Source organism: Rutidosis leptorrhynchoides, chromosome 2, assembly GCF_046630445.1.
Source record: "Rutidosis leptorrhynchoides isolate AG116_Rl617_1_P2 chromosome 2, CSIRO_AGI_Rlap_v1, whole genome shotgun sequence".
NCBI classification, from domain to species: domain Eukaryota; kingdom Viridiplantae; phylum Streptophyta; class Magnoliopsida; order Asterales; family Asteraceae; genus Rutidosis; species Rutidosis leptorrhynchoides.
The window spans coordinates 575,070,233-575,084,668 of NC_092334.1; the positions used below are offsets into that span (position 1 = coordinate 575,070,233).

The following is a 14,436-nucleotide window of genomic DNA, read 5'->3' on the forward strand; positions in this document are numbered from 1 at the left end:
GCATCAAATCTTTTAATATTCTTAAAGAAAAACTCACTAATGCGCCGATCATGATAACTCCAAATTGGAATCTACCGTTTAAACTCATGTGCGATGCAAGTGATTTTGCAATGGGAGCCGTTTTAGGACAAAGGATTGAAAAATGATTTCAACCTATTTATTATGCTAGTAAGACGTTACAAGGAGCACAAACGAATTACACAACTACTGAAAAAGAAATCCTTGCCATTGTCTTTGCTTTTGACAAATTTCGTTCATATCTCGTTCTAGCTAAAACGGTGGTCTATACCGACCATTCTGCTCTTAGATACCTATTTTCGAAACAAGATACCAAACCACAATTAATCCGTTGGATCTTACTCTTACAAGAGATCGATATTGAAATCCGAGACAAAAAGGGAGCAGAAAATCTCGCCGCTGATCATCTTTCTCGTCTTGAAAATCCTGAATTAGAAGTTCTAAATGAATCGGCTATACAAGATAACTTTCCTGATGAATATCTATTGAAGATAGATTATAGTGAAATTCCATGGTTTGCAGACTATGCAAATTACTTAGTATGTGGATTCCTTGAAAAAGGATTGTCGTACCAAAAACGAAAGAAATTCTTTAGTGATATAAAACACTATTTCTGGGAAGATCCACATTTGTTTAAAAGTTGTCCGGATGGAATAATACGCTGATGTGTATTCGGAGATGAAGCCAATCAAATCTTAAACCATTGTCACACAGGACCAACAGGAGGGCATTATGGGCCTCAGCTCACAGCAAGAAAAGTCTATGACGCTGGATTCTATTGGCCTACAATTTTCAAAGACTCACACCTTCTTTGCAAATCCTGTGATGCTTGTCAAAGGGCCGGAAAAATAAGTCAACGTGATGAAATGTCACAAAATGTCATTCAAGTATGTGAAGTATTTGACGTTTGGGGTATTGACTTTATGGGTCCATTTCCAAAATCTCATAATAATCTCTACATTCTCGTTGCCATTGATTATGTATCTAAATGGGCGGAAGCACAAGCTCTCCCAACTAACGATGCACGAGTTGTAGTCAACTTTTTAAAACGTCTTTTTACAAGGTTCGGAACACCGAAAGCTTTAATAAGTGATCGGGGTACTCATTTTTGTAATAATCAACTTGAGAAAGTTCTCAAAAGATATGGAGTAACTCATAAAATCTCCACTGCTTATCATCCACAAACAAGTGAACAAGTTGAAAATACCAACCGAGCATTAAAACGTATTCTAGAGAAAACTGTAGGATCAAATCCGAAGGAATGGTCAATGAAATTGGAGGATGTACTCTGGGCTTTTAGAACAGCCTACAAAACTCCAATTGGAACCACACCTTTTAAACTCGTTTACGGAAAAGCATGTCACCTTCCAGTAGAAATTGAACATAAAGCATTTTAGGCTTTGAAGACATGTAATCTTGATTTACATGAAGCCGGACGTCTACGGTTAAGTCAATTAAACGAATTAGAAGAATTAAGACATGAAGCATATGAAAATTCGTTAATCTATAAAGAAAGAACGAAGAAATGGCATGATAAAAGAATCAGAAGTTCAAAAGAAATTAAAGAAGGAGACAGAGTTCTTCTTTTCAATTCATGATTCAAGCTATTTCCTGGAAAATTGAAATCAAGATGGTCTGGACCATTCATAGTCAAAAGAGTTTTCCCATATGGAACAATAGAGTTAATAAATTCAAATGGGGTTGAATTTAAGGTTAATGGTCATAGAATTAAACATTACATAGATAATCTAATGGAAGTTGAAGATGAAGTTAATCACAATTTTGACACCACAGCTAACTAAGTGTGGAAATATTCGAATCTTTTTAGGGTAATATATATTTCTGTTAGAGTTAGATATTCTGTTTTCGTGTAGTTTCTGAGAATGGAATCCAAATGGTCTTTCCCTAGCAGACCCTAAAGAACTAGTCTTCTCCCTCCATACTGAATTTTATTTTTTTAGGTTTTATGAGATGAAGAATTCCTTTGATTTGAACCATGGTCTAATGCTACATGCTATGATTACTAAACGTAATAATGACACACTCCTGAGTGAACTGGTATCCTTCATAAGAGGCAAAATGGACGGAGTAAGAAAAGAACTCATGAAAGATCATCATAAGACACATTTTGGTAAAGGAAAATCAAAATTCGCAACAAAAAGAAGAGCACAACACCTTGAAAGATGTTATAAATGTGGAAAATGGTCACACGAAGGTAAATGTTCAAGCAATCAAACATATTCAAATACCGAATTTGTTACTCTATGCAGAGAAGGACCGTTCATATGTTTAGAAGAAAAGATATTGAAGAATCGAGGTTACGCTTATGTAGCTATGGAAAACCAAATCACACGACTCTCCTATGAGTCGGCTAAAGCAGGTCTCTGAGAATTCTTTCTCATAGATAAGTATGTACAGTTTTTATTTTATTTTATTGCTTTTAACCTTTTGATAATAAACGCTAAATCGTTCGCTATAAAGTATTAAATTGATATTCAATAAAATTAGGTATGCGTAACCAAAATTATTGATATCTTACACAAAAATTTATTACATCACTGCGAAATTTACCGTTTATTCTTAAGGTATAAATATCTTTAATCAATCAACCCAAAATATTTCAAAAATTCGTCAGGAGTAAAACTAGGTTATGGAACCGAAATTACTTTACCGAAAAGAGGGGCGTATATTTTTTATAATATTTGATTGATTAAAGTGGGATAAAAAGATCAAAAAGATTTTTAATTTTAATTTTTATCTTGTTTTTAAAATTATTATATAAATATTAAATTAATATTGTAAACTTTTTAAAATCAATATATTTAAATTTGTAAATATTTGAAAAATTAATATTTTTAATATAAGTTTGTATGTATAAAAATATTAATAATATGAATTTTTAATATTATGCATTTTAAATTTAAGTTTGATGTGAATTTAAAAACAAAATGTACTTTATTTCATTAAGTTAAAAATTTGATATCTAAAAATTCGTCGTGAGTTGAAAACTAGGTCGTTGAACCGAAATTGCTTTACCCAAGGACGGGATGAGAACTTTTATTATCATTATTTTTAATCTTATTGAATTAAAGTATGCCAAAAACATTAAAAAACCCAAAAAAATCTTTGCTTTTAAAACAAACGCCAATATGTTTGGAAACTTTGGTAAAATTTAATCATTTTTCTACGTTAATCACCCTCAATAATTTAAATTGTTACTGATTTCTTGCAAATGAGGGCATTGCAAGATCTTAAGTGTGGGAAGGGGTTAAATTCTTTCGGATTTTAAAAAAAAAAATTAAATTTAAACACTTAGTTACCATTAAAAATACTAGTAACGCAGTAGTTGTATTAGAATCTAGTGCTCTCTGATAATAAAGAACAGCCCTAGTCTTATATACTGACTACCCAATTCTAGTAAAATTTTTCAAAATTTTCAAATAAATGAATTCAAAATCATGTTTATACAAATTTATGAACGATAAAACAAGGTGTTAACACCGAAATTATTGTTACCTCGGAAAAGACATAAATTGAGAAACAACCCAAAATGTTAGAATTTATTTAAAATGGAATAGAGGAAAATAAAAAGGCAAAGAAAGAAAAATAAAAGCCAAGTGTGAGAAAAATTTACCAAGTTATTTAGAACGTATGTCACATATTTTTGTACAAATAATTGAAGATACTTTTGTTTTGGACGATATTAATCAGTTTTACCCAGTTTATTGTAATATAAATAGAATTTATAAGGAAGTAAAGTCTTCTGAGAGAAAAAGACACGCGCTTCTTGATTTAGGTCAGGAAGTTATCGTCCAGACCAGTTGTAGAGTCTACGAAAAACCTTGAAAAGTTTTCTCGAAAATCAGCTGAAAATCCACGGACCTCAGCATCAAACAGGGTCGCCAAGTGGTCAGACTTATCCTAACCATGAGAGGATCTGTCTCGTACAATGGGGGGGCACCATGCAAATTAGCTTATAAGACTAATGAATCAGATCCCAAGAAAGGATAATCTCCTTAAAGATCAAAAATCAGCTTTTAAGCCTGATATTACTCAATCCTTGATATTGACCTTAAAGATTGAGAATTACAAACTCATGAAATTCGATGATATCTAAACTCAAGCTTGAATGAGAAAATATTTTGATCAAAATTACAAACTGATTTGTTTTCTGAAAACCCTATTTTCAATGCGTTCATTACCATTGAACGTAAAATCCTAAGAATTCACCTGGAATTCATTAGGTCACCTGAACGAAATCGAGTGTCAACCGTAAGAACGGTGGTTGCATAGCATGGTCAAAGACAGGACCTTGTGCCAGACCGAAAAATTATAGGGTGATCTTTACTATTGCTCCTACAAAGGATAGTAATTGCATCCGACACGTTATAGACCATAATCAAAAGCATGTCACGGGACATTGCCTTAACAGTTGTTTGTTCAACGCTTTCCTTTACAACCGGACGGTAGTTTACCGAAAGGTAATATACGGAGCAAGTTTACTGGACGTGTTGCTTTCCTAATAAAAGGTTAGCAAGTGGGTGACACAAAACCATAAGTTTTGAGCTAAAAATTTTCAAATCTGGAACCCACAAAACCCACAAAAATATTTTGCAAACACCGGTGAAGGGTTATTCCGGAAAACTTATCTAGGGTAAAAGCTAGATTAAATTTTCAAAAGATCAAATGTTTTCATAAAGATCCAATTTCCTAAAGGATCTAAATTTTCATAGTCATGTGGGACTGTAAACTACAACGTTACTATCATTGTTCATACCGCCAAATCAAAATCACTGATGTACAAAGTGTGAAGAATAAAGAAGTGATTCTAGTATTTTTATTTCAAGACTATATTGCTTGAGGACAAGCAACGCGCAAGTGTGGGAATATTTGATAATGCTAAAAACGAACATATATTTCTTAGCATTATCCCTCAAGAAAGACATGTTTTTAGTTGCAATTGTTCTATTTACAAGTGATATTCGTTTAAATAATAAAAGGTGAAGACAAAAGACAGATTCGACGAATTGAAGACGCAAATGACCAAAACGCTAAAAAGTACAAAGTACAATCCAAGTGGTTCAAATTATTGATGAGAAACGTCTAGAAATTACAAGAGTATAAGCCGCGAAACGCAAAGTACAAGATATTAAATAGTACGAAAGGACGTTCGAAAATCCGGAACCGGGACCAGAGTCAACTCTCAACGCGCGACGCAACGGACTAAAAATTACAAGTCAACTATGCACAAGAATATAATATAATATATAATTAATTCTTAAAAATTATATATATATTATATTATATATTAAAACCGTTGGCAAACAAGAAATCAAAGTATGTGAGCTGGATCCTTGCTCCATGCGATCGCATGGCCTGGAGGCCTAATTCCCATGCGATCGCATGGCCTACTTTTTCTGGCCACATTCCTATAAAAAGCAGTTTGGTGCTCGAGCTCAAAACACATCTTTTTCTATCCTCTCTCTCTCTCTCTCACGATATATAATTATATTTATATTATAATTTTAATTTTAATTTAAGATTAATAATAATAAGGGTATGTTAGCGAATGTTGTAAGTGTGTAAGTCAAAATTCTGTCCGTGTAACGCTACGCTATTATTAATCATTGTAAGTTATGTTCAACCTTTTTAAATTAATGTCTCGTAGCTAAGTTATTATTATGCTTATTTAAGCCAAAGTAATCGTGATGTTGGGCTAAAATATTAAAGACGGGGTAATTGGGCTTTGTACCATAATTGGGGTTTGGACAAAAAAACGACACTTGTGGAATTAGACTATGGGCTATTAATGGGGCTTTATATTTGTTTAATTGAATGATAGTTCGTTAATTTAATATAAAGATTTACAATTAGACGTACCTATAAATAACCATATACACTCGATCGGACACGATGGGCGGGATATTTATAAGTACTAATAATCGTTCATTTAACCGGACACGGGAATGGATTAATAGTCAATGGACTTATTAAAACAGTGGTGAATTACATACAAGGAAAATTGGTGTAATTATAGTTTAAGTCCCCAATTAGTTGGAATATTTGACTTCGGATATAAGGATAATTTGACGAGGACACTCGCACTTTATATTTATGACTGATGGACTGTTATGGACAAAAACCAGATGGACATATCGAATAATCCAGGACAAAGGACAATTAACCCATGGTAATAAACTAAAATCAACACGTCAAACATCATGATTACGGAAGTTTAAATAAGCATAATTCCTTTATTTCATATTTTATCGCACTTTTATTTACTGTCATTTTATTTAATTGCATATTTAATTATCGTACTTTTTAATTATCGCAATTTTATTTACCATCATTCTTATTTATCGCACTTTAATTTATCGTTATTTACTTTACGCTTTAAATTAAGTTATATTTATTTTTAATATTTTACATTAGGTTTTAACTGCGACTAAAGTTTTAAAATCGACAAACCGGACATTAAACGGTAAAAACCCCCTTTTATAATAATAATAATACTACTTATATATATATGTATATTTATATACAAATATAGTTTTAAAAATATAGCGTTAAACTTGCCTAGATCCCTGTGGAACGAACCGGACTTACTAAAAACTACACTACTGTACGATTAGGTACACTGCCTATAAGTATTGTAGCAAGGTTTAGGTATTTTCACTCTATAAATAAATAAATAACTTGTGTAAAATTGTATCGTATTTAATAGTATTTCGCAGTAAAAATATAACTATTTCGTATACACCTCTACGCACATCACATGACCAAACCCTAGATAACAACCCTTACGGTTTCCTTACATCAAATTTCCTCAAATTCACCCATTTAACCCTCAAATGGGTCTTACAAGTCTCACATGAACAAACCCTAGCTATAAATCAAATTGAACTCAAAACTCGGAGTTAAAACTTACCAACACTATCACAATGTAGCTAGAGATATAGGGAACAACTTTAAAACTCGGACTCGGGCAAGATTTGGTCACCTTCTTCCCCAAAATGAGCTCTCTCACTCTAAAACTCTATTCTCTCTCTAGAATTTAATTTGTGTAGGTGAAAGAGTGTTTAATGTGATAAGGATAAGCTTGGATCAGTCTCTAAGTTCCCCAAACCGTCCACAAGGTGAAAAGACCAAAACACCCCCAAAATTTCCCTTAAAACGGGTCAAAATTGCCAATTCAGCGATACTGTCGCATTTTGCGACCATCTGTTGCGTTTCGCGATGACCCAAACGCGGTAAACCCACATGGAACGCGACAAAGTGATCGGGAGGGAGGGTTTTCAACCCGTCGCGTATTAACACACTCTGTCGTGTATCGCGACGAACCAACTCGTGATATACTCAGCTTAAACGCGACATTTTACTAGTTTTGTCCAATTTTCAACGTTTGACACATTTACAATCGATCACGGTTAATATTAAACATTTACAAGGTTAAATACGCACCTTTGGACCATGTACGAGGAAACGGGATGTTACAGATATAAAAACCATTGATGCCAAGTCGAACCAACCTTTTTTGAATGATTTGTCACCCACTCGAAAGACTTTACTTGAATCTCATTTATAATTTTTAAAGATGCCCATGCGTCATTACGAAAGACCTTTAAATTTCTATTTTTCCAAATGAAGTAACATGTTACCCAAACAACCACTTGCCATGTTTTCCTTAGATTTGCGTCCACCCCGATCACATTCAATCCTTTGGCCACGTCTTATAAACTCGAGTTCGATTGAAGGGAAAGACCCCACCAATTATATATGCCGATCTAAATTTCTTGAGCAGATTTGCATGAATAAATGGCATGATCAATCGACTTGACCACGTCGTTACATAGAGGGCATAACAACGAGTCCAAGTCAATCCCACTCTTGTCAAGTTCCTCTTTAGCCGCAATTCTTTTTCTTAGCATTCTCCATACAAAGATCCCAACTTTTTGTGGAATAAGATTGTTTCTAAGTGTCACCAATGTAGATGTTTCTCTAGGGATAATCTTTTCCTTGATTTTTGATACCATCGATTAAGTATTGTAAACGCCATTTTTGTCGCCTTTAAACTTCTAAGTGCTACTACCTGATCCCATACTTCCACGTGCCTTGATAACCCCTGTTAATGTTTCGAGTTCCCCGTGTAATCTGCCTGAAATAACTCGAGCCCATTGCCATTCGAAAAACCAGCCTGCACTCGTGTGTTTAACTCGATCACAAACAGCTACAGTTGGTCAAGTTTCCAGCCTAAACAGTCTTGGGAATAAATCCTTCAAAGGTGTGTTGGTTGCCCACTGATCAAACCAAAATGATATGTCGTGTCCGTAGCCAATATGCCTTTTGAAGAGACTCTCCAAATTAATACCGACCTTGTTTAAAACGGCTCCAACTTTTATGATGTTGTTCCAAACTGAATTCTGTTTCACAATAACACTTTCACGATTAGATCCCAACCCCCGTCCCTCCCATATATGCTTTTAATGATTTTGGCCCATATTGATTCGCTTTCGGTATGAAAGCGCCACCATTACTTCCCCAATAATGCCCAATTTTTTGCTTAAAGTGTCCCAATGTTTAACCCTCCCTCTTTTATAGGGTAAAAGAATAGTGCCCCATTTATAGGGTAAAATCAAACCCTACATTCATATCCTTTTATCAGTTTCATTCGATTATCATCAACTCAAATCATCAAAATCAATTACTCCGTAAATTATAATGCTAAAAATAAATCGAGGCAATAGCAGAAACACTACAATCAATTTATGCTAAAGTCGTCTATGCTGCTATGCACTTCTCCCCAATCGAATTCCGCTAACCTCCAACTGTTACCGCAAGATGATTTCGTCTATCTTATCTGTACAGGTACCATTTTTACAATGTTCTTGACTACAAATCCTTTGATGCCCATATAAAAAAGTTACCATTTTTACCATCAAGATCCCATTTTTCTGTCTTAAATATGTATATATTGTGCTTTTCGAAAAAAAATATATGTATATATTGTATGTACTAGTGAAATGACCCGTGAAACCACGAGTTTGTTTAAACAAAACAGTTTAATGATATGTTTTAGGTATTAAGTGAACGTAAATGCTAAAGTTATTTAGTTTAATGACCCATGGAACTACAGAGTCTGACTAAGAAACTCGTCAGCTGAACATTTCATCAAACACCTAAAAGGATATTAAACAATCCACATTCAATCATAAAAGATAATATTGATCGTCATTTTATTTTAAAAGTGTAAATTAAAATATAAATTTAGAATTTGTTTCCTTCTGCCTAGCTTTTATACCTTCTCGTACTCAATTCAAAATAATTAATTAAAATAAATCAAAATTATTTAATTTTAATAATTAAAATAATTATTAATAAGATTTAATAATAATAATTAATTAATAAGATTTAATAATAATAATTAATTAATAAGATTGAATAATAATAATTAATTAATAAGATTTAATAATAATAATTAATTAATAAGATTTAATTTTAATTTAAAATTATTTAAATTAATGACATCACTCACCATGCTTAGATTTTTTTTTCTTAACAAATGAATTAGCCTAATAATAACATCATTATTTTAGGATTTTAATAGAAACTATAGATAGATGCATTTGGTTATTTGTGAATCTTGAAGAATAATGGAATCTTTAAGGATTTGATATGGGATTGCATATTTTAAGTACTAAGAGTAAAATTATATTTACTTTCATATATAAAATAATAAAATTGATAAATTTGTTCCAGATGTACATGTGGCCCTAATTGCCGTTTCCTTACATTTACCTAAATCAATTTGATCTAAACCTGAACTGTGTCTTGATATATATAAACACGGAAGTGATTTGTGTTTTGGTCTGCATGATTCGCTCAAACTAATTCTTCTCGCCAGATCTTTGGAGGTTAGTTTTTCTGCTCGTTTATTCTTTATAATGATGATGATAATGATAATGACAAAGATGAGTGTTAAAAGCGATTTTTCAAAATACGGAATCAAGGGTTATGATGATACTGAATTTAGGGTTTGATTTTAGGGGATTTGAAAAGTTGGTGTTTATCTAGATTCGATTTTGGTTTACCTTAATTTTAGTTTTTGGCTTGATTTTGAAGGAATTAGGTTTTGAGTATGATTTTTGTTGAAAGGGGTGATGATTGCAGGTAGGTTTAAACAAAAATGTGAGTTCGTTATATAAATTGATGTTTATTATGATTTCGTTATGTCTAGGGACCAACTGCGTTAAAATTAACTTTAGTAACTTGTTTACCTAATGTATAAGTCATGGCTTGCATACAATAATATATATTTAGAAGTTGAATGCATACTATAGAAATTTTGAAAGTTGAATACATACAAGAAGAATTTGGTGAAAGTTCAATGCATTTTGAAACAATTTTCTCTTTTTCAAAAGAAAACAACCATCCAAAGACAAAGAAACAAAACAGGTGGAAATTGGAACGCTGGAAATAATATTTACCAGCAGAGTTTTATTATTTCAGTATAACACATATTAAAGTATACATACATATTACAGTTATTTACTATGTGGAGCGACATTAATTTTCATCATAGTACAAGAAACGTGTATCGTAGTTAGCCAGAAGAAATCATGCGCACATTATAGCTTCCATCCGGTGGTGACTTCTTCCTTCACCTGATCACAAAATATGTAAACCAAATCAAAACAATACGTTTCATGGATTTGAAGATCTAACGAGTAATGACACTAAGGCGCACCTAAACAGTTGATTGTATTCATATCTTTGAAACAATAAAGATCCAATTTTTTTCAAGAATTTACCGGATGGAAGTTAAGTTGCAGGATCAAACAAGCTTGAACTCCTGCAATTCTTTGAAGTCTTCCCATGGCTTAACCCACACTTTGGCTTCATAAGTTTTAGTTTCACCGCCTTCGTTTACTTCAAGTGTGATATAATACATGTTACCCTGCACTACTTGCTCCTTGGTACTCACTACCTTCACAAATTCCAGCGCTGTATTCTGCAATTAATTATACATGGGTTAATATTTCCTTAGAGAATATTCATCAACAACAAATGTAGAGAATCTTTCGTGGATATAAATCAAGGTGACCGATAATTTCATAACAAAAATATTGATTATTTTTGTGTCTGCATCTTTTAATTTGGAACAACTGGAATTATAATGTTGGCGTCTGTCTTGGTATGAATTACCAAGTATCATACAGAACTACATACACCAATACACCATATCTTTATATTACAACGAGTGTAATTGCTTGAATCGATCACGACTTATATGTAATCTGATTTGTAACTTAACTACCACCGGTTATTAGAGCATGGGATTACGTTTTGAATCACCTGTTATCATTGTTAACACACACCATCCAATTTTATTGTGAGGTTCCATGTTAAATTAAATCAAACAACAAAATTCCAAGGTTCTCAATGAGCTTTCAAATATATGGAGTATTTATTACATCCCAAAACAGCTTTTATAAGTCATCTTAAAAGAAGTTATTTCAAAAATATTCCAATGAGATGAGACTTCATTTTTCTGTCTTGTATAACTTCTTCAAAAGCTACACTATAAAATTAAAAAATAAAAAATAAAAGAAATCATCTTATAAGATTTGACAGAATACCAAAGAGCCAATGGCTTGGCGGTATGGAGGTCACCCTTACAACCTTGAGGTTAAGGGTTCGAGTCCTGCTTAGTGTTAGTATTATGTGGGTGTGTGAGTTTGCCTTTAAAAAAAAGATTTGACAGAATTACAAAGTTTCTGCGAAAAAACCTTATCACTCCCACGCTTTAAAGATAATCAAAACTACCTTACACAAAAAGGCTTTTAAAAAATCGTTAAATGGAGATATCATATATATAGTTTTCTTCCATCCAACATCAGTAGATTACCTTACACGTCTACATCAATATATACCGTTTTCTTTTAATTTAAAAAAATAAATGAAAAAATATACCGCCTTCTTGTTGTGTTCATCAATGGCGAATCGAGCAAAGGGTTCGATGTCAGCGCTTGTTTTAGTAGACTCAACAATTCCACCAGCAACGGCCATTTTTATTGTTTTTATTGTTTTTTACAATGTTATTAAACGTTAATCTCGGTGTTTAAGGATGAACAATGGTATTATTATTATTTTTTTATCAATGCATGAAGACTATAATATAAGATGGAAGGAATGATAGTTAACGAAAAACTAGCAGCAAGGTGAGTGGATGTTTGCACGTGGTGAGAAAAGCAATAACATGATTTTACGTTCACTATTTTTTTCTATTTAATAAGAGGTGGTTTTATATTTTTAATTTGATTTAAATACAAATACAAATTAAAATTACTAAAAATGGCAATGTAACGAATGAATTCCTATATGTTGGATATAAAACCATGATCAAGTTTGATAGTAACGAGCGGGAATGTGCTTGCGTGTTGTCCCCGGGGAATGATTTCGCTCTATCACTTAAATACAATTTCAATTTTTTATAACTTTTTTTTTTAACAGCGATTGAGATCACTCGAGGGGGGATTAAACCACCCGTTGCGATCATCTCCCATTTCGACTATGCCGATGCAGCGATAATAACCCCGCCCCCATCGCTGCCCGAGAGGAAACCTTGAAACCGATCCAAGGGCACGGCCAAGTAAAACCCCCTCCCCTTTACCCTCAAACGATATAGGAAATGTGTCACGGGTGGATACTTCATGACAGTTATGAAATTGTGTTTTAATATGTAGCCAACGGGGGTCGAACTCCTAACCTCTCCTAAAGGAGGCAGGCCAACAACCGCTGGACCACATCACAACTTCTCAATTTTTTATAACTACAATACGTAATTAACGATTTATATATATATATACACTTCAACAGTCGGGTATCCTGGTGCAGATCTTTTAGGGGGAGGGGACATAGAGGGGGTGTTGGCCTTTCCAAGATTAAGTAGTGTGTATTTTTTCATTTGTTTTAGAGAAAAAGGGAAATTCAAATTTAATTTTTTATACCAAGAATATTTGAAAATTGAAAATGGTAATAGATGTGAGTGAGTTCCAGGAAAACAATAAGAAGAGAGATAGTCGTATGTACTTTTTAATTTTTTTCAACACAAACCCCTAAGGTTTTGGAAAAAAAAAATATATTTTTAACCTTCGACTTTAAAATTGATACTTGATATCAATTCTAAAATAAAATGTAAAATGCAAAACATAAATTAATTATACTGCCACTTACTAACTAAATTAAATCTAGATATACATTTAATTGTATATTATATATTAATTTAAATAACTACATATTTTACGAGCACAAAATCGTTTGAAATATATTGGACAACTCTGTGAAATAAATTTTACGTTAGAATATTCTTGGCCCTCCTATTAAACTTGTCCAAGATCCGCCACTCGCGTACTATTATGAACAAAAAAATTATTGAAAAAAAGACTGTAAAAAAAACCATGTGAGTAATGTTCATGGCCTTAAATAGGATATTATATTGATGTTTAAAAAAAGTTCGTGTATAAAAAAAAAATATTGTAAAAAATTACTGTAAAATGAAAATTCTTTTTTTTTTTTTTTTTTTTTTTGAAAAGCAAGGTAATTTTATTAATAACTCGAGATGGCCAAAATAGCCCAACAATCACGAAACAATTACAAGAGTGGAGGATGCAGAGATTGCACCTCAAAACGACTATGCAAAAATTACAAATAGGTATCCGGTTTGGATAACCAAGTATTCCAATCTAGCTTTAAATCTTTGAGTTTACACGAGAATCAATCAAACGATATCGCTTGGATTTCGCAAAGGACCACCGGGGCACTCCATCCCTTATCTTGGAAGACCTTAATATTGCGATACTTCCAAATAAAGTATGAAGTAGCCCAAACGACCCCTTGCCAAATCAAACTAGAAGCTGTACTATCACGAAGGAGATCATTCAAAGAAAAGTTTGAGAAGACACCACGATTCCACCATTTGAAGACTCGGGACCAAAGGTCTTGAGCATACGAACAAAAGATCAGAGTATGCTCAATTGACTCGAGGCCATCATCGCAAAGAGGGCATCTAACGCTATGCAAATCAATGCCTCTCCTATCTAGTTCGATCCTAACCGGGAGACGCTTTTTCAGAGCACGCCAAACGAAGAGCTCCACTTTTTTAGGAACCAAAAAATTACGACAAGTTACATCCCCAGGTTGCGAGTTCTGGCCAAGTAACCGATCGTCGATGATTGAAGAGAGTTTCTTAAATGAAAATTCATGTGAGTAGTGTTCATGGCCTTCTCATAAAAAGGTTAATATTCGAATTTGTAGAAATTAAAAATTATAAATATGACCGTTTTTTAAAAAAAATGCGGCGCTTCCTGTGTATCCCATATCCAATTAAAAAGTAAAATCCCTCGTACGATCGATTTC

At 33.0% G+C, this 14,436-nt stretch overlaps 1 protein-coding gene across 1 annotated transcript; it reads right to left on the reverse strand.

Moving 5' to 3' along the window:
* Window positions 1–10,852: 10,852 nt before the first annotated feature.
* Window positions 10,853–12,104, reverse strand: LOC139893216 (cysteine proteinase inhibitor A-like). Its single transcript, XM_071876366.1, has 2 exons — window positions 11,992–12,104; window positions 10,853–11,029 (listed from the first exon to the last, which is right to left on the reverse strand). The coding sequence occupies exons 1-2, from the start codon at window positions 12,085–12,087 to the stop codon at window positions 10,853–10,855; spliced, it is 273 nt and encodes a 90-aa protein (XP_071732467.1). The 5' UTR covers window positions 12,088–12,104.
* Window positions 12,105–14,436: the final 2,332 nt, after the last annotated feature.

What these genes read in the sequence shown, in the direction of transcription:
- LOC139893216 (XM_071876366.1), bottom strand. Translation starts at nt 12,087, where the DNA reads ATGGCCGTTGCTGGTGGAATTGTTGAGTCTACTAAAACAAGCGCTGAC. An exon ending in ATGAACACAACAAGAAGGCG is followed by an intron (nt 11,030 to 11,991) that starts GTATATTTTTTC and finishes AATTAATTGCAG; the next exon opens with AATACAGCGCTGGAATTTGT.